General features: G+C 45.5%; 1 protein-coding gene across 6 annotated transcripts in view; it reads right to left on the bottom strand.

The window, feature by feature from the left end:
• Positions 1-424: 424 nt before the first annotated feature.
• Positions 425-24,013, bottom strand: part of SEPTIN6 (septin 6) — a 99,405-nt gene continuing 75,816 nt past the window's right edge. Inside the window, exons 6-10 of one of the 6 annotated variants that reach the window (XM_033107807.1) lie at positions 19,604-19,700; positions 16,609-16,777; positions 13,599-13,731; positions 10,278-10,468; positions 425-1,428 (exon numbers count right to left, since the gene is read on the bottom strand). In XM_033107807.1, coding sequence (XP_032963698.1) covers positions 1,419-1,428; positions 10,278-10,468; positions 13,599-13,731; positions 16,609-16,777; positions 19,604-19,700 — 600 coding nt within the window. In that variant the 3' untranslated portion in view covers positions 425-1,418. Of the gene's footprint in view, positions 1,429-1,455; positions 3,419-6,013; positions 8,084-10,175; positions 10,220-10,277; positions 10,469-13,598; positions 13,732-16,608; positions 16,778-19,603; positions 19,701-24,013 lie in introns of those variants that run through there. The other 5 variants (XM_033107836.1, XM_033107826.1, XM_033107798.1 and 2 more) reach the window with 5 other exon arrangements.

Genomic DNA, 24,013 nt, shown 5'->3' with positions numbered 1-24,013 from the left:
CATAAAATACTACTTGCTATCTTTAGAACGCTTTTTGAGTCATGAAGAACAGTCATATCCATGAATTTTCAGGAATCTCAAATCACAGAATTAAATAAAAGAATCTTGTTCGGTAGGATCTGGCACTCCACTTCCTCCATCGATTATCCTAGATGATCATGAGCCCAACGGATCAGTTAAATCCATGCTAATGAAGGAAAAGTAGAGGACTTCCTATCCACTCCCACCCCACCCTGTGGGAATTTCAATCTCAGATTGAAGAAACGGGGCACAGCAGCCCACCTAGAAAGGTTGCATATGGGCTGATGGTGCCTCCCTGAGCCCCTCAAGTCACCCACTTGGAAGATAGCTACTCACCTCTCCTAAGGCAAACCGTGATGGGCCACCTCACCTAATGGTTTAAGATCAGATCACACAGCCATTGAGCATTTCTTTGAATTTTATTGAAAATTGACATGGGCATTAGAAAGGTATCAAGCTAAATAGTGCTGGTTTCAGGATGTTTCTTCTGACAAATGAAAGCCCCAGAGGGGCAGTGACTGGTCACACCTTTGAGCAAAAACAACAAAGAAGAAAGGAAAAACAAACACAGATTCTGGAAAACATGCAAAAAACGACTCTCTCAAGAGACACTAGATAGTGGGATGGCAATGGTTATAGGGATATTTAGGAATGAGCACACATTCACATGGTATTTTGATGCAAGTTAAACCAATGAATTCAAGGCAGATTTATCAACATCAGATCTGTCCCTCCAGATTTCAAGTTGAGCAGAAACCTCTCTCAAAACCCTAACAGACCTTGGAAGGTTGAATGGAGTAAATTTTGCTCTCACTAAGCTTAAAACCCCTCCCATCTTTCCCTTCTACACTGGGTGTTAGTGGATCCATTCTCCCCCTTGCTGGGGGTCTGCAGAAGATCTATGTATGCAGAAGAAGATACAAATGTCACTTGACTTTCTCTTCCATATTCAGAAATGTTTAATAGTGGCAATAGACAGTCAACCCACTGAACCGGAGAATTTGTGTTTAAAAAGAAAAGAAAAAAAACTCAAACAAAAGCTTGTGAACAGCACTTCCACACCCACAGGTGAGGTTTCCTGCCCCAGTCACTTACACTTGGGTGAGTCATCCTGCAGTTGTCTCTCTGAAGTTACATTTGGTCCATTCTCCAGCTCTGATGTTTCTTTTCCTGCCTTGTTAGGTTAGGACAAGACACTTCCATTTAAAATACCATGTAACTCAGGAGAGAGCTTCTTGCCTGGACACAGGGACACATGAAAACTTGCTGAGTGTGTGCGTGCGCAATTTGGGGGGAGAGGGAATTTGTTGGTTTCTGGTTTGAGACAACATGGAACCCTAACTCTTCTATAATGGCAGTCTTCTCCTTTAAACTTAGTGCAGCTGCTGAAGACAAGATTAAAAAAAGCTGGAAAGGGAGAGAGAAAGAAAAGAAAACATGAAATTAGCCAAAGAAAAAGAACTTTCAAAGTAAGACAGGGCAAAGGGAGGGGCAATGTAAGGTAGCACAGATTATACTTGTAGAGGACAGGTTAGAAATGGGGTCCATCACCACCAGGAAATCTGCTGAGAAGGTTTTAAGAACACCACACACCAGTTTAAAGCTTCTTGTTTTAATTAAAAAACAAGCACATATTAACAGCCGTGTGAATGTCAAGTGATTAAAACAGAAAACAAAGTGATCTATACTGCAGCTAGGAAAAGTAAATTTCTTGGCTTAAGAGAAATGACGGGTGTGTGTACACACATATGGGGATTTTTCAGGCATACCATTCTAGTCTGGAAAAAGAAAAGCACTGACCATTTCTAATGACTGGTTTTGTTTCACCAGAAGTAACAGAGTAGTTAGGGTATTTTTTAAAAAAACAGTCACAATTGTATTCATTAAAAGGCCTTTTCACTGAAGGGAAAAAAAAACCTTTCTGTCTATAATGATAAAACAACTATTTTAATTCTTTTCATAGCATTTATCGACTTCCTAAAGGCCTTATGCTTGCTCACGGGTTAGATTTTTGTTTATTATACTTTCTTGATTATAAGGATCATCTAGGGCATGCATGCCTGGGCCCCATTCCATACTTCCAGGAAAGCTGACCAGCTCACAGGTGCTGATGATCCCTACCGTCAGCAGCAGCACTCAATTCAGGAGCTGGTCTGGAGTCTTCTGCTTTGCCCGCCCCTATCCACCCATCCTTGGATATTTTTCTATGGGAAAAAAACCCTCAAAGACCCTCTAATACTAACTATTCAGTTTCTCAGCGCATCAAAAGACCTTGTCTCCAGGAACACACGTGAACAGATTGAATCTCTTTGTGAAATGGATCGGCAATCAGGAGACACTGAATTTAGCCTGGCTTCTGCCATGAAACAGTGCTGGGACCTCCGGCAAATCCCTCACTTCTCTGGGCCTCAATTTTCTCTAATGAAAAAAGTGGGTCATGTCTGTCTAGCCGACCAAAATTTCTCCCTTAATACAAAATTCCTGCGTACGTAGTCTCTGAAGGTCTCTCAAAGGGTGGGTGGCTCTCAAACTTTTGAAGTTTTCAGAGTTCCTCAAGCCTCAAGTACTGTAAACAAATGCAAATGAGGGGGCTCTATTTGTGATGCAAATAATTACCCAGAGGGATAGAGACTGGTGGTTGTTTTACCTTTGGGATTCATGGGAAGCAGTTGTGAAACTGGACAAGAAAATATCAAAGCTGCAAAGTCTTCCCAGGAAGACTTGACAGCCCTAGCTTAGCATCTCTCTGAGCTACTGGCTGAGTATCTAAGTTTTTTTTTTGTCTGTTGTTGTTGTTGTTGTTGTTTTAACTGCCAAGCACAGGGTCTCCTAAAATGCTCCACTATGAGACTTGGATTTTTCAAGAAACTAGCTTATGCTTTGGCAGCAATCCCTTCACACTCGCCTCTGGCCACTAACCAATCAGCTACTCACCAGACAATACATCAAAACTGCACTCTTGCTTTGCCAACAAGATAAAGTGTGTGCATACATAAAGTGTGTGCATACATTTGCTTTTCATTTTTTCTACCTTTCACTGCCTATTACTATCTATTATTGAAGAGAGAAACCCTCTCCCCATTCTCAACACTTCAAAAAGGCCTGAATATTTGTCATAGCCTTGTTAGACTGTATTTGAAAGAAAGTAACCAAAAAAGCCACCTCAAAAAATAAAAAAGAAGATGAAGGTCATGGTCAGTGCCAGTGGGACTGGGAGGCAGAACTCAAAAGAAGAGGTGGGGCTTGAAGTGGAAGTACGTGGCAGGAGAGGGGGACCTGGCTGCCTGGCACCCCGAAGGAATGCTGTCAGTTAAAATAGGAACCTTGGCTTTAAAAGCTAAATGGAGTCCAGTCCAGCTGTAGCGGGGAATACTATTCAGTACACAGCCATGGATTACTGCAAAGGAAGGGCAGAGAAAGGGCGTGTTAGCCACAGATCATTGCCAGCTTACCTCCAGCTCTCACTCTCTCACTGGCCAAACACCAAAGGCCACTGTGCCCGACAATAGTGGACTCTCTACTTCAAAGGTTTCCCAAAGCCATTATCAAAATTAGGGCTGGAATATTTTTAAGAAACCAAATCTTTAGACTGGAGATAAAGTTAGGGACCTTCCAAGAAACAACTCGTCTTTTCACCTTCCAGCTGATAATCTCACCTCTTCTGATTGGGGGGACACATACAAAATACAGATTAAATCTCATCACGTTCACCAAATAAATAGACTGGAAGACTCATCAAAGCTAAACTGAAAACACTGATTCTTTGACCACTCAGTTTGGGAGTTTATGACCTGCTACTGGCTCTGCCTTTGGAGCATTGTGTGGAGCCCCTTAGGAGATTACAGAGGGGATGCTGAGACACCTCAGAATATTTCCTTAAGTCTACCATTCATGATACTAGACTGGTAATAATATTCAGATTTATTCTCACTTCCTCATTTGTGGGGTAACCAGAGAGGGGCAATTTATGCTTTTTTTTCTTCAGTAGTCATGTTTTCTGGGAAGGGTGTGGTGTAAATAAACTTGTTCTGGATTTTTAACACAGCTTGAGTACAGTTACTTTGAGTGAATCAGAAGTGGAAAGGGCTGGGCTACGAGGCGAGAAAGAAAAGGCACCAAAAGATCTCCTTCTGGAGCCCTCTATAAAGGGGCTGTCGCTCCTGTTTGGGGGTAGGGGATGCTCAGGAAAGCTCAGTGACTGGAGACTAAGGGGGAAAGCAGTGCTGACTGGTGCTTACCCAGCCACGGTGGATGCAAATACCTCAGAGAAGCGAGCAGAAACAGGGAAGCTGATGGTAGAGAGTAGCAGATGGGCCCCTGGACCATGGTTATAGCCTGGCAAAGATGGGGGAAGGGAGTGGGTGGCTGGGGGTGCTGGGAGGAAGACTGAGATGCATGATGCATCACATGACTGCTGGCTTGACCAAAGGCCAGATACTATCCTCAGATTCTCAGGCTTCTATAAACCTTGGTAGGAAGAGTGGGGAGGGCAGGGAGTGGGGAGGGCAGGGGTCGTATGCCCCCCAGGGGTAATTAGAGAAAGGGAGACCAAGCTGTGTTGTGCAGGAAAAGAGCATCTATAGGAAGCCCAAACTGAAAATGAAAAGAGAAGTTGGGTTAATGAATGGGTGGATTAATGTCCAAAAAAAAAGTTAGAAGAAAATTGTGTGTCATGATGACTAATGGATAAATTAGAATACATAGCTATGTTAGATGGTCTTAAGGTCCCATTACATTGATTCCTGGGAACATGCTTTCGCACTCATACACCCACACACACCTCTGAGTGGCAGCAGTAGTGGTATTAGCTAGCAAAATAATTACCAACAGCCTCAAGAATACTTTCTCTCTTGCTAATTGCTAGGTCCTGACTAATGCCCCCCGCCTCCAACTAGAAACTTTGTGCAGGAATACCTTCAGCAAATCTCCAGGTGGCCTCTGGCCACTGGATAGAGCACCAGGCTCTCAGCTACCGATTGCCTTGTCCCATAGGGAAGGCGAGGAGATTGAGGTTTCACCTCAGGAAGCCTTCAGAGCAGTCCCAGTCAGCTAACTGGTACCCATAAGGAAAAGCTGTTTGAGAAGTGTCTGGGGATGGTCCAGACCACAGTTATCTGAAAACCTGAACTATGGAAATCCATGGTTGGTTTGTTCACGTAGCACTTTGACCTGTCTTCCATTTAAACTTCATCCTTGTGACATAAACAGGGCAAGTAATATCAATCTTCATTTGACATTTGAGGAGACTGAGAAACAAAGAAATCAACTGTCCTGCCCATGATCATAAAGAGTCACAGCCAGAATTAAAGCCTGAATCCCTTAGAAGATGTTTAATCACACCTCAATGTTCTCAATAACTCCTTGGCTGTGGATCTAAGCCCCTGTTTCTTACCTGAAGAATACATTTATCTCATTAAAGACTATTAGATATTTGGGAGGGATCGTTAGAAGCATATTCATATGTGAGTATATTTGTACAGTCACTTCCTCACTTCCTCAGAGTGAATACATCCACACTTCTCTCTCTCTCTCTCTCTCTCTCTCTCTCTCTCTCTCTCTCTCTCTCTCTCTCTCTCTCTCTCTCATTGGGAGTTCTACATTCTTGTTCCAGTTCTGCCACTAACTTACTGTGTGATCCTTAAATTCCCCACTTCTACATTTACTCATCTTGTCAACTGAAGATTATTCCTTCCTTCTCTACCTCAAAGGACTGGTATAAGGCGAAAATGAGATATCATACTTTGAAAAGTATTAGAATATTACATGAATGTTCACCTCTTATTTTATTTTGTCTACTTCCTACAGGAAGGGAAACCTAAACAAAACTGCAAAGGCCTATGTTCTGGGCTTCACAGGAAGGCTGACATACTTTGATATGTGTACACTCTTTCATATACCATGCACCCCTCAAGGGTCGAGGGCCAGTAACCATTGAGATATAGTATCTACCAACTGTGTACAGGTCACAGAAGAACTATTTCTCTTACAGTTGCAGACAGCTACAAGTAGTGTCTCAAGCAATTTCAAAATCAGTGAAGAACAGTAGGCTTTGCTCTGATTAATGAGAGGTGGCCTTTGTGATCTACCCCTAGGAATGAGGGCTTTAGGGAGGGGACAGACTGCCTTTGCTGCTTTCGGATCCCAGAGAGCCAAGGCCTTTTCCCCCCTATTTGGTTTGGAACTTCTTTTGTGGTCTGGTGGGGAGAAGCCTGCCAGGAAAAGCCAACCTACTTGGGTTGGGGTTGGCTGTCCCAGCTGTTTGCCAATTGTCTCTCACTTATAAAGTAAGGCTCTAAGTATAGTTTTGCCAGAATTCATTTTAGTGATGGCCACTATCAGTGATTTACTCAAGGAAACCTGAACCAAACTGTGTCAAACCATGTTAATTCAATTTCATTAACTAAAATCTAACTTACCGGGATACATCTTCCCTGCTCTCCTCATTGGAAATGGGAAACAAAGAAGATACATGTGAACTGAGCTTCTACAGGTGTCAGACACTTTGCTAGGCACTGGTACCACAGCACTGGACACTCTATGAAGTCACAATCTTCCTAAATGAAAATCTGCTGTTTAATTCCAGTCAACTAACAGGAGCTCTAAAGACTTGCCTTTAAGCTAGACAATAAATCTTTTCATTGTTATTTTAGGGTTCTTTCCTTTGGCCCAATTTCATTGGCCTTATGTGTCAGAAGCCTCTATGGACTTCCTCGTTGGGATTTGCTTGAAAATACGATGTTTTACCAGCTGCTCCAAGTCCCCAGTGCAGCAGATGTAGCAATCAGTTTGGTGATAACAGCAGGCTCTCCTTTTAAATTATAAACTACACTGGTGAGTGGGGAGAAGTCTTCTCAATATTTTATATTCCCTGATCCAAACAAACCAAATGTAAAGGCATTTATGAGACAATTGGTGTATTCTGAACACTGACTAGGAATTTTATGCTAATAAATTGTTAATTTTGTAAGTGTGATAATGGTGGCATTGTGGTTGTGTTGTTTTGGTTTTTTTTTTTTAAGGAGTCATTATCTCTTAGAGATACATGTTAATAGTATATTTATAGATGAAATGATATGGGATTTGCTTTATAAAAATCCAGTAGGTTTGGGGTAATAGATGAGACAGAATTGGCTCTATGTTTGGGGGCTGGGTTGTGGGTACCTGGGGCTGCAATGAGCTATCCTCTCTCTTCTTTTGTTTGGTTTGAAAGTTTCTATGGTAAAGTTCAAAAACCAGTAAAAAGTCTAATTGTGTTAAATTAAATATATTTATGTTCCCTCCTACCTACTACCTGAGTACAGTAGAACAGATAGAAGGTGTTTAATCATTGCTATAACCAACCTATAAATTACGTGATGCCAGGGACTGCTGTACTCACTTCTGTAGATACAACACCTAGCCCTCAGGAATCCATCTCAGCAAAGGCAGGTGTTCATAAAGCTGGTACTTGTAGAATTAAATTTAAGGAATTCTCTATAATATTTGAGAGCTCTTCATTTTCTTCCACTTTTATTATCATCTTGAGGGGTTACATAGCCAAAAGAAATTTGAGAACTTGAACCCCTTGGATAGCCACCAGAGGCAGACAGAGAAGCAAGTTCAGTTGGCTGGGAACATTCCCAAAACTGAGGTTAATGCCACTGTGACACTGCAAGACAGATCTCCTGAACCCAACAGTTTCCCTCCTCACTATAGTCTAGTTAATTATGCAAGTAATGATTAAGGCTCTTTAAGAAAAAAATGGCCAAAACTGAAACCTCAAATGTTGATCTACCTATGCTAGCCAGCTGTTCTAGAGGCAGAAAATACCCCACTTTTAATCAGGCAGGCAAACATTCCACATATATACTTGAAACCACACCAGACTGTTTCTTCATATTCTAAGTCACAAGAGGAAACCAGCTAGGACAATTAAGCAACTTCCTTTATGATTAGATAAGTGTGTTGGGGGGGCAGGTTTTGGGGAGACATGTTCTAGAAGCCACTGCCAGTTCTATTTAGAGTTAATAAGGCTTACCGGGACCCTGGGTCTCATGCAGCATGCAGCAAACAGCAGAGTTAACTGTAAAACAGTAAGAGCTGATGAAGATGGAGTGAACTTGAGGAGAATTCAAATGTTATGAATTCACACAAACAATGAAGAGTTAGAGGTCAAAGGAGATTAGGAAGAGTGGAAGGGACCCCAAACACAGGTACTCTTTCTTAACATCTTTAAGGGCAGCCAAAGGAAATTCTGAATATGTGATTGTATTAGATCCAACCACCATCTGTCAAGAAATGCCACTATCACTACTTCTACTTCAAACCCCACCACTGCCATCATCACCATGGGACCAGAGTGACACAGGTCTCATGATAGGTCTTCCAGAAGTTAGCTGTTTATGAAATTATATAAAAAGCCCAAGCCTGGGGCCACTTATACATCTGAAAGTATGGAAGGGGGCAGTCTATTTTGTCAGGACTTTATTGCAAATATGAGATGCCACAGGCCAGTAAGGTTTTCACCCATCTCAGAATTGGAAAAAGGTACTGTAACCAATCCCAAATATTCCTGGAGACTGTAGAGAGGTATCACTCCACATAGGGTCTTCTGCCTGGGGCTGGGGGTGGTCAGGTAATTTCAGACAACTGGGAGAAAACCTGATCTGGGAGTAACTTCCCCTGAACATCTAAACAGGGAATATTTATAGGTTAGTGTCAGTGGGGTCCAAAAAAACGAATCTCCTAATTCCCACAAGGAGGCTGTGAAACTACCCAAGGGATTAAGTTAACAAATACCACAGGACTATGAAGGAAGCAGGTTAGACCTGGAAGACAAATTTAGACATTTCTGATCTTAAAAATAGGAATCCATGTCTGCTGGTGCAACTAACACACCATGACAAATCAACTAATATACAGTGTGTCCAAAGAGGCTTTTCGTTTTTGTTTTTGTTTTGGCTAGTTGAACTTTACATTAGGCAATACCAAAAAAAGTTAATTAGTGAATTTAACATATAGTAACAAAAATCACTAGACTAATTGGTGAAAAAGTTCAAATTACCCTTTTGAATAAAGAATAATTGGATTGCTAAACCAAGTGCCTTCAAATGTAAAATATTTTAATATTGTACAAAAGTCACCGTCTTATTCCTAAATGATAAGTCATGCACAGAGGAAAGGAAGGTGTTTCCTCCTTCTGATAAATATCCAATAGTTGAGTCAGGAACAAGTGGCTAAGAACAGAGGGCAATGACCATGGACATCTTTCAGATCCTCAGGTCCCTTTAATAAGGACATTGCCTAACATGCCACCTGAGGTCTCTTTGAGTCACACTGCACAAACAACTACAGAGCACAACGGACCACTGGGTTTTTTCCTACTGTTTTGTAGACCCCATCAGAAATGCTTTTCTCTTCTCTGGTTCTGGGATGAGGAATGCATTGGATCAGGATAATTGACCCACATGGTAACCAGGAACCCATGCTATGCTGCCTTACCAGTGGAGAGAGATAGATTGTAAAATCATTCCCCAGGTTAAGGATGGGGCACCCGTAGTATTCCAGCATCTGAAGGCTCCCCACCAAGTCCTCAGTACCCCAGACTGGGAACAACTAAGCAGTCAAGAGGAGGGACAGCAAAGAGGTGAGAAATCAAAACTGGGCTACAGCTTTCAGCAGCAGCAGTTAAACACTGCTGGCTGCAGTTAGTGAGAACTGAGGCAGAGCGTAGGTTGGCTTACAGGCACGGAGAAGAGAACACCTCAGACATAGGACTGGCAAACAGGCCTGTAAGCCCAATCAGCTCCAACCTCTGGGGCGGGAGGAGGAAGAGAGTGCCCAGAGGCTTCTGGGAAGACTATTTTTCTTCCATTTCCCTCTATCTACTCTTCTTTTTGTCCATCTCTTTCGTATAACTTTGTAGCTCTCATTGTTTCCTCTCTTTTTCCTTCTCCCTCTCACATTCCTTTTGCTTTTCCTCTCCTTTCTCTCCCTCTCCTCCTCCTACGTGAATTTGCAGGACTTTCCTAAGTAGGCCAAACAGAAGGGATGGGCCTTTGGGACCAACCACTCCCCTACTCTCAGTTCCCCAAATTCAGGGAATCCTTACGTCCCATGGGGACACTGAAACCAGTTACAGGTATCCAAACTGGTCTAACAAGCCCACAGCTCACCTCTGGTCACCGGGTCTCTGCCTCTTCAGTCTCCAGACCCTGCCCTGAAGGGATGAACAGGAGGAAAAAGAAGTCATCACCCCAGAGCAGGCTCCCACTTACTTTTTCTTTTCTTTGTCCCTTTTCAGAGTCTGTGAGCCTCCAGCCTGGGGGCCCTGGGACTGGAGCAGCTCAGCTGCCGTCTTTCTCTGTTTGAAAGCATTCACTTCATCATCCAGGGATTTCTTCTTATCCTCCAGCTTCTTCTTCTCATCCTGGTGTAGTTTCTTCAAACGGTCAAACTTCTCGTGCAGCTAGCAGGAAAGCACAGGGAGTTTGGGGGTAGTCCCCCGTGAGCAGCTCCCAGCTGAGCCAAGCCCAGGTGTCACACTAGACGGCCTGCAGGGTCTCTGGTCCCATTCCCCACACAAGAACGCAGGATATGGCTAGGCCAACAAGGAACACCCACGGAGCCATAAGTAGGGGAGTCGTACCACTATATTCTCTCTGGCGGCTGGGTTGGAGACACAGGGTCCAGGAGCAACACAATTCTCATCCCTCACTGTGCCGCTTGCAGGCTCAGCCACCATCTTCTTGCTAGCTCCCCTTTTTTTGCTAGCGTAGCCACAGCAGTTATATTAGTGGACAATTGCTCACTGGTTACAGCTGACGGCCAACTAGCCACAGCCAATGGCCATCCAATCACAGTCGATGGCCATTTACTACCCGAGCCAGCACCTTTCTATGTGAGGCCGAGAGCCTGGAAACTGCTTTTTGGGGCTCTGTCCCCACACCAGGGCAACTGGAGACTGGCAGGGTTATTACCCTGCAGGACCTTGGGACCTTCGGAGACATTTCTGCCAGGGACAGCTATGATGGCACCAAGGGGCACCATGTTCTAGAGAGTCCACTTCTCCTCCTGCCATTTTACCTCCAAGTTTCTGCTCCTGAATATGGTCAGGGAACCATGTATTCTGCTTAATTAAACAATTTATTTTTTAAAAAAAAAAAAGTTGCCACACATGGTTAGTATTCAGACAGAGCCAGGAGTGCAGTTTCCAGGCTCTCACCCTCACGTGGAAAGCTGCTGGCTCGGTAATAAATGGCCATCAACTGTGATTGGATGGCCATTGGCTGTGGCTAGTTGGCTGTCAGCTGTAACCAGTGAGCCATTGGCCACTAATATAACTGTCGTGGCTGCACTAGCAGAAAATGAGGGGGTAGCAAGAAGATGGTGGATGAGCTAGCAAGAGCGGATTGCAGTTAGCACGGCGGATTGCAGCTAGCAAGTGGGGTTGGTTGGCAGAGAGAAGTGGACGGCAGGTTGTGGATAGTGTGGCTCCTGGCTTCCTGTGTCTCCAACCCAGCCGCCAGGGAGACTATAGCGGTATGGCTCCCCTATCTATGGCTCCGTGGGTGTTCCTTTTTGGCCTCACCATGTCCTGCAGTCTTATGTGGGGAGCAGGACAGGAGACCCTGCATGACACCCTGCATGACAGTTAGTAATATCAATTATAATAGTATAACCTTTATTTAGTGCTTATTATAGGCCACGTACTGACTTTTATAAGCACTTTATATGTATTAACTCATTTAATCATCTCAATACTCCTATGAGGTAGGTGCTGTTATCTGCATTTTATAAGGAAACAGAGGTGGGAGAAGTTAAGGAATTTGCCCAACCAAGGTCCATGCATTCTTTAAAGGATTATATAGTGAGATCTCCCAATATGAAAGAGGCCCCTGCTTTTTATTATCTTCAATCAGGGAAGATCACCATGGATCGCAGAGCAAACTTCAACAATGCCAAAGCTGGTCGAAGGAAATACTTGCCCTTGGATATGGAAGGAGATAAAAAATATATATATAAAATAGAATGTGCGGAGACCTCAGCCTTGATCAAGGGGTCCCCGCTTAACTAGCCCTGAGTAGAGCCAGACACCCAAAGGAGAACAACAAGAATATTCTGGCATGCCATTGTAGTAAGTGGATCAGGGAGCAAGAGGTACAGTTGGTAACAAACTAGAATGTGATAAACTACCCTGAATAGTAAGAGCAGACCAAGCATAGTTTCATTTTCTTTTGAAGATTCAGGAGAGAATTTAGGATTCTGTAGCACTTGCAGCATACCATGAAGGAGGTCAGGTCTCCAGGTCCTAGAGGTATTTTAAACTGTCATTTAGCAAGGCATGGCAGATGAAAGACTTGCCAGGTAAACCAGCTTTTAATAGTGACTTGGGGTAGGGTGGTGGAAGCTCTGTCTGTCAGTTGTTTTAATCTGGCTTTTGTCCATTGGCTTTTCTTTTCTTTTTTTTTTCCCCACCCCTCATTGGCTTTTCATTCATTCTTCTTTGAGATCCTCTTTCCTCTCCTAAAAGTACTGGGTAACGTTTTTTCTTTTGAAAAGGGAAAGTGAAATAAAATCAATACCCTTGCCCCAGGCTTTGGTGATAACCCTAGAGTCACGGCAGATTGTGGGGGAAAAGACTTAAGAAGTAATTAAGTACTTCCCTTCATCATGGGTTTCAAGGTTCAGAGAGGTGAAGCAGTTGCTGATGTGCCCAAAACTGTAGCTGAGGCCACTTAATGGAGCATCAGTAGACAAACTGGTAGGGGGACCTTGGACCCAAGGTGATTGTTAGAGAACTAACTACTCTCTATTAGGCACGGCTTAAGTAATGAAAACTCCAGAAGAATCATTAAATCTTAGTTTAAAAATTCGCTAGAGCCTCACAGATGTTTCTTTAATGCTACCGTGAAATGCAACTGAATGTCCAAGTGACTAAAGAAATGCCCCAGCTGTCACTGTTTCAGGTTTCGGCAAGGTACCCAGGACTGCCTGGGACTATCATTCCCCATGGCCATCAGAGCAGTTGGAATGGGGCAGGACAGCCAACAATGTGATCAACTATTCCTACTGAGCTCCGAGCTCCCAGGAAGAAGGAAAAGAATCAGCTCACACCTTACCTCAAGGGGCTATGTCAGGTCTTGACTCTTGAGCAATGCAGCCCAATAGAACTTTCTGTGGCAATGGAAATATTCTGTATCTGCTGTCCAATACAAGAGCCACTAGTTGCAAGAGGGCTGAGCATGTGAAATGTGGCTAATGTGACTGAGGAACTGAGTTTTAAACTTTATTTAATTTTAATTCATTTAAATTTAAATAGCCACATGTGGCTAGCAGCTACCATGTGGACAGTGCAGCTCTAGAGAATTAAGTAACATGCAATGAGAAAATATCCTGGCCTTGGGGAATGAGGGATCAAAAAGACAGATCTCTCACAACCTCCTCTGTGGCAACCAAGGCAGAGCTACAGATGTCGTGCCCCATTCCTGCCTTGGGGCTACAAGTCTCCTGCTAACTGTGCTCTCAGGACAAAGGCCCTGCCATGCCAAAGCTCAGCATCCTTTCCCTTCCCACGTACCACCTAGGCTCACATTTACCTCTTTCTCTGCCTCTTTGAGTTCAGCTTCTTTCTCTTTGACTCTCTGGACAAACATCTGTCTCATCTCCTCTTCTTTTTTCTGGAGCTCTCCTAGGAACTCATTCCTTTTGGCCTCATACGTCTCCTGCAAACTGTGAACATGGTGAGGTTAATTACCCTGCCCTTGGAATGGCTCTTATTTGATGAAAATGGGCCCCAATGATCCGCCCTGGGTTCCTTCATCTTCCCTTCCCCAATTCTGGGAGAGGTACAAAAACAGAATCACAAAGCTATGGGCAGCTGACTTGGCATGTGACAGCAGGATCACAGGGCTCCTTGAGGAGGATGGGGCAGCCCTGGTGAATTGGAGAGATATTTGGAACTGGGAGTGACTTAGAACATCTGCTTCTATACTCTCATTTTATAGGTGAGCAAACAGGCCCAGAGAGGTGAGGTGACTTGCTCAAGACCACTTCTAACTTGGCTAGTTAGAAGCAGAGCTGGGACCAGAACCTGGGCCTCTTCTTTCATTCTGGGTCCTCCCACTGAACTCTGCTGCCAGGTCCTGGCTCTGAAACTGACTACATTAATGAACTATTATAATAAACACTTGATGAGACTCCACCATGTGCTAGACAGAGGACTGAGTAATAGTATGCTAGTCGCTCTCAACAACTAGAGCCAACAGCCACTGTACCTGCCATCAAGGAATTCAGTCTAGTGGAAGATGCCTGGGTTAAGTCTCCCTGCCCCCAGCCTGGACTTAGTTAGAAATAAATAGGAGCAAGCCTAGTGAAGAAGACAAGGAACTGTGTTCCGAAAAGGGCAGCACATGGGAAAGCACATGTGGAGAGAGACTGGCACACTTGAGAGCCAGGCACAATCCAACGTGGCTGGAGAGTCTGATGTAAGCTATGGAATGGTGGGAGATGAGGTTCCTGAGTCTGCCAAGAGAGAGCAGGCATTGAATGCCATATTAGATTTGGACATTTACCCACTGTAAGGTTTTATGCAGGAGGACTTGACCCAATTTAAAAATGAGAAAGACCACTCTGGCTTTTGTATGAAGGACAGACTTTCCAACAATCCAAGTAAGAAATGACAGGATCTTAACGTTAAGGTGTGATAGGGAATGGGGGACCCGGAGGAACAGTAAGGAAAGCAAAACTCCCAGGACTTGGGAGGACTCAAATATGATTCCGTTTTTTTGTCTTGGGTAACCAGATGGATGGTGGTATCATGAACTGCAACAGGGAACACTGGACTGGAGAAGGAGTATGGCTAAGAAGGAAGAAGATGATTTAAATTTTAGACAGCTTGAGTTTCAGGTATGCCCCTATGGAGCATCCAAGTGAAAACATCCAGTATACAGTTAGATCAATGGGTTTGGAGCTAAAGCGTGGGAGTCATCTATTTCTAGGTGGTAATTAGGGCTGTAAGAGGAGAAAGAACCAGACGCAAAAAGAATAGAGAGTGAAAGGACAAGAGACCCTAGGAAAGAATCCTGGGGCACAACATTTAAAGGAATAAGCTGAAGAAAATGAGCCTGCCAATGAGGCTGAGAAGGAGTAGGAAGAAAGAGACAACTAAAATCAGCCAGACCAGTGCTAGAAAAGCAAAAGGCAAAGAGAACTTTGGGAAGGAGGCAGAAGGGAGGAGTTCCAAACGATGAGATTGAAAAAGATGGGACTCAGAGGTCACACTGTAACTGGCCATGAACGTGTGATTGCTGACCTTGGAGGGAGGCATTTTGGTGGCGTGATGGGGTCAGAAACTAGTAAATACAGAGCAACTCTTTCTCCTTCCTGTCAGAGTTAAACTTCTTAACAGGGTAGAGGATGGTGAGGAGGAGCACTAAGGGGCAAGTTTCTTTAGGATGAGAATGTTTGCATGCAACACGGAAAGGAGCTAGCAGAGAGGTAGTACAAAGGGTGAAGATGTGGATAACAGGTGTTCAGGATGGAGCAAAGGAGAGGACTAGATGAACAGGTAGAGGCACAACTCTTCTGCCACAGATGAGGATTAAAGCTGGCAGAAGGAAAGGAGAAAGAAATATAAGGGAGCATCCACCAGAGAGACAACCATAACTTCCTCTAACCCCAGGAGCTCCAGCAGCTCCTATTGGTGAAAGGGAGTGAGTCCGGCCCTCCAGAACCAGGCACCCCTGAAGGAATGGCTGTGCTTTGCCCCCAGGCGGGCTTTCTACTGTATAGTGGAATCTCAAAGGCCATTTGAAAGCCTTCTTAGCCCACAAGCCTGCCCTCACTTGCTTATTGATGCCTGGCATTTCCTAAAAGGAGACAGACAGACCCCCAGTAAAGGGCACCACATGGTCATTTAAAATGTGGGGCTTATGTCACACATCGTGCATATATTAACAGATCACTTTTATTTGGCATATCGCACTTATTGGCATAGTAAACTCCTTTCAAAAACATTCCTTTTCTCTGGAAGCATCTTAAATTCTGATTTGAGAAGTTTGTCAATGCTTATTAACATCCTGTGGTCAAAAAAAAATGCCCTCGAATGCAAATACTAATGACAGTGAATGAAGAGCCTGAAGTTCATCAACACATGTACAATGACTGCTACCTGGTTCTATCTGGTTTTGATAATCAGCAGGAGAGTAAAGAGCACACTGAAACCCAACAGAGCAGCAGGAGCCCGATGAAGAAAGGGGGGCAGAGGACAATCACAAACTGCCACATTGCAGAACAAGACCCCAGATCAGGGCCCCCTCTAGCTGCCGTGAGTGGGTGCCCAAGCAGGCGCACTTGTGGCAGTGAGACCATCAGCCTTGCTGGGCCTGTGGGCCTCCTTCCTGGCCCTGTGCTTACTAAGTCCGCCTGGCCACAGCTCCCCAGTATAGGTGAGCAGAGGCAGAGAGGGACAGGTAGGTCGAAGTGGCGAGTGACTGAGCCCTGCCACTCTCATCTGGGTACCTGTGGCTAGACCCTATGTATGCTCCAGGGCAAAGCTTCTATAACCCCTGGGTGGGCTGGGCTGAGCTGGGCTGGCAGGAGAGGTACCTGAAGGGTTTGCTGTCGGGGTCGGTGTCCTTGAAGCCCATCTCCTCCAGCTTACAGCGGCGGTAGAGCTCATAGTGCCGGCTGTGGGTTTGCTCCCGGAGGTCCTCCATGTTGACCCGAATCAGCATCTCCCGCAGCTTCACAAAGTCGCAGTGGGCCTCGTTTTCAACTGCATAGCAAGGGTTGGGGGATTAAAAGTATGTTTCAAGAAAGGCCGTAAGAAGCAGAAATGGACGAAATGAGAGGTGAAATGTCTAACATTGATATCGCCTTTCAATCTGCATATATACAGCCTGTGAATTTGTCTCCTGATTTGCTTTTCTACTAAAAAAAAAAAAAATGAAAAGTTACAAGAATGACAGTACTGGAAAACTGCAATGCCATAAAAAAAATCTACAAAGACATTCAGTAGCACCTCAACTCCGATTCACCAGACACAGGAGTGTTTGGTCTGCACCACTTTTAGGACAATGGCACATGCACATTCGGCTGTCCTTCCAATAGATATTTATGGACTCTCTGTGCCCAGTATTGTATGAGGCACTCGGAATTCAGAAATGAAGTCATGGAGTCTTGCCATCAGGAGCTAGTGGAAGAATAGCTGCAAATAGACAAATACAATGCAGTGCAAAAATTACAGAAATGGAGGTATATAGCCAAGGTGCAATAAAAGCCCAGAAGAGGAAGGGGCTGAGAACTCCTGGGAGAGTGAAGTCTTTACCAAAGAGGCAACCCTTATGATGATTCTTGAAGGAAGAATAGGAATTTATCAGGCAGATGAGGAAATAGTCTTTGCAAACTCTCAATGAACTTAGGCAAGGTTACATAGCTAGTAAGCTGCAGAGCTAGGATTCCAATCCACGTTGTCTAAAGCAGAGGTAAAGGATATGACTAGGTGCCAAAGTCCTCAAGGAGCAAGGGGAAAGAACTAGGACATCAATAGACAATGGTGACAAGAGGGCCCATCTTGGTAGAAACTTCAAAGGAGGTGTTTTTTTAGAGGGTGGATAATGGCCTCACAGCAGCAATCGTGACCAGGACAAAGTGGGCTCCACCTTCCAGCCTGAGTGAACATACCCCTTCCTCAAAAGAGTGCAGCAAAGGTCTGCATTTGGGGCAGTGGCCAAGAAGGACAGAGATGTCGACCAAATCACAGCAGTATGGACTTCTGATTGGAATATAAGGTTGTGAGCAGTGCTCTGGCATTTGTCTCTAGGCATGGCTCCACTGTGTCAGAATGGGAATGGCCTGAGCATGTGGGGACAGTGCGGTATGAGATGATAAGCAGGCACAGTCAGCCCAGATTCTGTCTCACAGGGTAAGGGAGAGAGAAGTGGGGGCAGGGAGGGGGTGTGGGATGACAGAATGGAGCATAGTTGCAGCAGACTGCCTTGCAGTCATCAGAGTAAACTTTCCAAAGCTCAAATCAGTTCACATAACCTTTCTGCTTAAGACCCATTGCCTTTGGGATAACGCTCCTCACTCTCATAGAACATAAGGTAATATCAAAAATTGCATCAGTCAAGAAACTTTTCAGGACCATCTCCGGAGAGTCAGAAGGAGTGACTTCCAAGGCCCCCACAAGCTGACCAGATAATACACAGCTTCTTCCTCACTCGAACAGAACAGTGAACCCCAGCTTACAAGAAAAATGTTCAAAAACACTTTGTTGGTTAGATATGTGTATAAGTTGGAGGAAGTCATTGGAACCATGCCTGCTGGCTTCTCCTCATGTTACCTCAGGTTCCTGTCTCTCAGACCACAAATTCATTCCCAGGGTAGGACTGTTGGTCCAGAAACCATTTGCAAATATTCCTAGTGGAGCTTCCCCAGTCTTGGCAGAGAAGACCTAAATCTAGCAGAGCTCTGACAACCAGTCTTGTTGTACCTATGGAAAATTTGGCTGCCACTGGAGGGTCTCTTGTATGCCCTAAATCATGCTGGCCTTTGGGTACAATGTGGACAACTTCCCACCTGCTTTCAGTTGTTTGCTCTGTGGCAGGGGTAAGTATGCAGTGAGCTAACCACTCGCACACATGGTGGCCTGCAATCCCAGACCTGGCTTATAGCTACAGACTCAGGGGGCCAGGCACCTCTTCCACTGATGGCAGAGTCCTAGGTTTTGTTTTATCCACAGAACTGACTAGTCCAAGTGTAACACACATCAGGCAGACCACAAAAGGAATTTTCCTTAGTGTAAATACAATATGTCTGTTTTTAAATTGAAAAATAATCATATATACAAAAGAGTGTATGAAATGTGCAATTTAAAGAATTTTTTAAGATGAATACCAATGTATCCACAGCCAAGGTGAAACATTACCAGCACCTTAGAAGCTCCTTTTATCTCCCCTTCCCCACCATAACACTTAATCTGACTTTTGGGTTTATCGTTCCTTTGTTTTTCCTTATACTTTTACCACTTACATATTAATCCTTAAAGATATATATCTTGCTTAGTTCTGTCTATTTTTGGAATTCATATAAATGGAATCACACAGCATGTATTCTATGACTTACTTAGCTCAACAGTATGTTTCTGAGATACATTCATGAAGATGTAACTGTAATCCTTTCATTTTCGCTGTGGTATAATATCTCATTATCTGAATATTTCACAATTCATCCAATTTATTTTTAATGAATATCTGAGTTGCTTCTAATTATTTGTTATTATGAACAACACTGCTTTGGACGTTGTTGTACATCTCCTGGTACACTCAGGTACACACATGCTTTCTTGCACACTCCTTCCCCCCTCGCTCCAGGTACATTTGTTTTTGTTTTAGGAATGCTTTCTCTGTTGGAGACAAAGAGCAGATAATGCAGGTATGGAGACAGTCTGCCCATTAGTGACCCCTATGGCTGTTTGAGGCCAAAGCCAAAAGAGTAGAGACTAGGGACAAGTTACAGACTGGTCACACAGTGGCTGGGGACAAGCAAAGAGACAGACAGAAGGGGCTCCCTTCTTCCTGTCTCCTGGAGACTCACTCACCCTGCACTGTGCCCCAAGGGTACTGCCGGGCCTTCATCATCTTGTTTCCTATCTTCAGTTCTTCTGTGCTGCCAATGACAGCAAAAGGCAGGTGGGCCTGAAACGGAAGGCAAACAAAAGCTCAGGACTCCAAGGGAAAGGCAGAGGCTCCCATAATACAACTGCGCTCATCACCTAGGCCTCAGGCCCTCATGCTGCAGTGTCCCTCACTGTCGTCAACATCAAGATGCATTTCTTTCTTTTTTTTTAACTTTTATTTATTTCAGTGTGTTTTTCCAGGACCAAGTCAAATAGCTGTTTCAATCTAGTCGTGGAAGGCACAGCTCACAGTGGCCCATGCGGGGAGCGAACCGGCAACCTTGTTAAGAGCACCACGCTCTAACCAACTAAGCTAACCGGCCGCCCAAGAGGCATTTCTTAAGCTCCCAAGCTGTGTGGGGATAAGAGGCCTAGTCCAGGCTTCTGCTGTTCAGAAATTCACAACAGAAGGTAATAATGACATGGCTGAATGCATAGAGAACAGACAGAGATAGAAAATCAGGAGAATAAGAAGATACACAGATTAGGTAGCTCTTCAGTATTCATAATTGCTGAGGGGAAAATCCTTTGGAAAGTGGGTGAGTGGGATAAGGGGGGCTACGTGCAGACTGAGAGGCTAAAGGAGAATGGAGGGGACTGGGATCACTGGGACTCCTCCTTCCCTAGAGAGAGAGAAAGAGCCCCGAGAATAGGTATATACTGAAACCACACTGCTGACTGAGCTGTACGCATCTTGTTCTCATCTTTCCCTGGAGCAAAAGTTCACACTGAACGCTTGAGCCTAGAAGTCAAGTCCATAAGTATTTATCCACATGCCCATGACTGTGGTGGGTTCTATTTTGGGTGCTATATGGAGACAAAAGAAAAAGACAGACCCCCTCTCCCTCTAGGAGTTTACAATTTTGTTGGGGAGGCCTGAATTACATATCCTAAAATCATATAAGACAGAATATGACCAAGGGCGCAAATGTATGGTCTGGTGCCCTGCACATAGTAGGTGCTTCATAAATACTCCTGGAATGGCAGTGGCAGGGCCATGGAAATAATAAAGAGAAAAGGAAGGCCAAGTACAAACAAGGGTCTGAACTTCTGAGTTTGGTGCTTGCAGGGGTAATGAAGAGCAAAGGCTGATGAAGACTTTGTGGGTTAGAGAGAAGGAGGCATCTGCCTGCAGTTGGTAGTGTGGGCCCAGGAAACGCTCTTTAGCACATTTTTGGCAGGGAGCTGGGCAGGTTAAAGTGCTGAGTGATCACTGGCCAAATGGAACCACTGAGTAAATATTGTTTACAAACCAGGTGATCCCGAGTAGGGCTTTACAAGGATAAGTAAAAAGTCCACTGGAGCTTTCTTAGCCTGCTTGGAGAAAAAGGCCTCGATCACAGATATTTTGACCCATTTGCTCATTCATCCATTCTACAAATATTTACTGAGATCCTGCTATGTGCTGGGCATTAAGAAAAATACAATACTGAAAAAGGTCAGAGGCTGCGACTGGAGAGTGCAAAGTCTGGTAGGGCAGAGACATGCCAACAATGCTAACACAGTAAGCTTCAGAATATAAACAGGCTCGAGGGCTAGAGGAACACAGAGGAAGGAGCAGCTAACTTCGTGGGGAATCAAAGCAGGCTTCACAGAGTAGGCAGTAGCAATTGTACTAATAGTATTGGTAGCTATAGAACTGGTATTAACAGCAATAGCAATTCACTCAACTCTGTGTACTCTATACCAGGTGCTCTACTTTGCATTATCTCATTAAATCTTTACAATGTTGGAGGTAGACACACTTATTATCCCATTTTATAGAAGAAGAAACTGAGTTCCAGAAGGGCTAAGAGACTTGCCAGCAGGCACACAGTAGTGTGGGGACAGAGCCCCAGAGAGCAGTTTCTAGGCTCTCGGCCTCACGTGGAAAGGTGCTGGCTCAGATAGTAGATGGTCATCAGCTGTGACTAGTTGGCCTGTCAGCTGTAGCCAGTTAGCCAATTGGCCACTGATATAACTGCCACAGCTGCGCTGGTTGTTGAGTCGAGGGGAGTCAGTCGGTTGGCAGAAAAGCAGACAGCAGGTCGCACGTTGTGTGAATCCAGCCTCCAGTGAGACTATAGTGGTATGACTCCCCTATCTATGGCTCTATGGGTGTTCCTTTTTGGACTAGCCACAACCTGCGTTCTTATGTGGAGAGCAGGAGCTGAGACCCCGTAGACCGCCCCGCACGACACATGGCCTATAGAGAGCAGGGTGTGGTGTCGGCCAAAACTCTTCGGAATGTACTGGAGCAGTTTATACGTATAAAAGCTCAGTTTCATAAGCAGGGTACGGTGCCGGCCAAAACCTACCAAAGCATGGTGGAGTGGTTTGTGCGCGTGAGAGCTCAGCTTCGGCAGGCCCATGAGGAGCGACACCGGGAACAGAAGGCGTGGTCTGCCTGGGAGACTCAAGCCTCCAGCTGGCACACCACCCTCTTGGCAATGGAAGGTGTTGCCTTCATTTTGGTGATGTGCTGCGGCCTTAGGCTCCGAGGGTTGTGGACATCTTACATGGAGGTCTCCACCCACTCAGACACCTGGCACGGTGAGCAAGATTCCGGCCAGGTAGGGATGGAGTCTGACTCTGGGCAGGAAGACGTGTGGCCCCCACACAGTGTGTGGTGTCCGGTGGCCACTGTTCTCAGGAGTTGGACCCCCAAGGAGGGGTGGGAGGACATGGATGGCTCTCCGGCCAGTGTGGAGAGGGCCCTGCAGCCTCTGGCTGAGCGGTTGCCGGAGGAGGAGAAGGCTACAGCCGGCCGCGTGGGCTGGATGTTCCTAACGGCCTTGAGTCTCAAGATGGAAAATGCGCTTAATGAAATGGCCCAGGTGCTGGACCAGGTGTCCCGGTTGGAGGCTCTGGAAGCCTGGGTCCTCCTGTTAGAAGAGGAGCCCCACAGTGGAGACTCTGAGGCAGAGGCGGAGGAAGCGAGTGGAGACAACGTAGCTCCCAACCCCTAAGCTCAGCCAATCTGGAAGCAAAGGGTAAAACGTGAGCAACCTCTGGGCCCTGGGGGCATTGCTGCAGGCAATCCAGCTGTGACCGAGTTCACAACCTACACCCCTTTCACTCCCACTGAGTTGCAGGAGCTGGGAAGGCAGTACCAACAGCGCCCTGGAGAGCCAATCTCTGCTTGGCTACTACGTTTATGGGATGAGGGAGCAGACAACTTTCTCTGCTCCCCAGGCGAGATGGAAAAGCTAGCCTTCGTGACAGTGCATCCATCCCTGTGACAAAGGTTACAGAACTGCCATAGGTTGGCCCACGACCAGGGCAACCATTCTCTAATGGAGTGGCTCACTGCTGCGGTACGCACAGTATGGGGACAGGATGGCGAGCTGCCAGACACTGTGAGTCAATGGCAGTCATATACGGAACTTACGCAAATCATCCATGAAATGGGTATGAGACATGCTATTTTCAACCCTAACATGCAGGGGACGGATGACGAGCTTTTTACAGCTAGCATGAGAGATCTGGTTTTTGATACTGCAGCTGCGAGTGCTTTTGGATCCTTGGTTGCCATTCTTACGCCCTATGTGGGGCAACGGATCCATGAAGTTACAACTGCCATGGCCTCCCTAGGGGATGTTGAAAGCCAGAGGCGAAGGAAGTTAAGACAGGAGGTCTGTGCAGTTGAGACCTGGAAGCCCAAATCAAAAGTAAAGGGGCGAGGTCATGGGCCTCAGAGAGTAACACGCACACAGATGTGGCGTGGTCTCGTGGCAGCAGGGGTCGATCAGGAGAAAATAGACTGACAACCCAATGCACTCTTGTTGGAACTTTGGAAACAGTTGCATCTGGAACAGCAATTCCGAAGAAGCCTAAAGGAGAAGTCTGGGAAAGCACAACCCCTGTCCCTCCAGTACTTCATGCAACTGCTTGAGGCCGACTCCTTTCACCTTGATTAGGGGTGGGGCCAAGGTACCCCGTCAGAGGGGATGAGCAGGGACCGGAGGCCTCACATGGAACTGTCCATACATTGCTCCCTTTGTAATGTGCAGAGGGTTTTGGCCCTAGTTGACTCTGGGGCAGACAGCAGTCTTGTTTATGGGAACCCAGAACTGTTCCCCGGACCAGCAATCTGCATTGATAGCTACGGGGGAAAGACTGTGACTGTCAAAGCTGTTTCCTTACCCCTGGGTATAGGAAGGCTTCCCCCTCGTACCGACAAGGTTTATGTCTCCCCCGTTCCGGAGTATATTCTAGGGCTGGACGTGCTACATGGCCTCAGTTTACAGATGTCGGTAGGAGAGTTCTGTCTCCGGATCCGGGTGGTGAAAGCAGTGACACGCGGGCATGCTCACCACCCTCCTCAAGTGTTGCCACAGCCCCGATGCGTGG

Source organism: Rhinolophus ferrumequinum, chromosome X, assembly GCF_004115265.2.
Source record: "Rhinolophus ferrumequinum isolate MPI-CBG mRhiFer1 chromosome X, mRhiFer1_v1.p, whole genome shotgun sequence".
Classification (NCBI taxonomy): Eukaryota; Metazoa; Chordata; class Mammalia; order Chiroptera; family Rhinolophidae; genus Rhinolophus; species Rhinolophus ferrumequinum.
The sequence above is the reverse complement of the archived record's forward strand: the minus strand, read 5'-3'. Positions and strand labels throughout refer to the sequence as shown.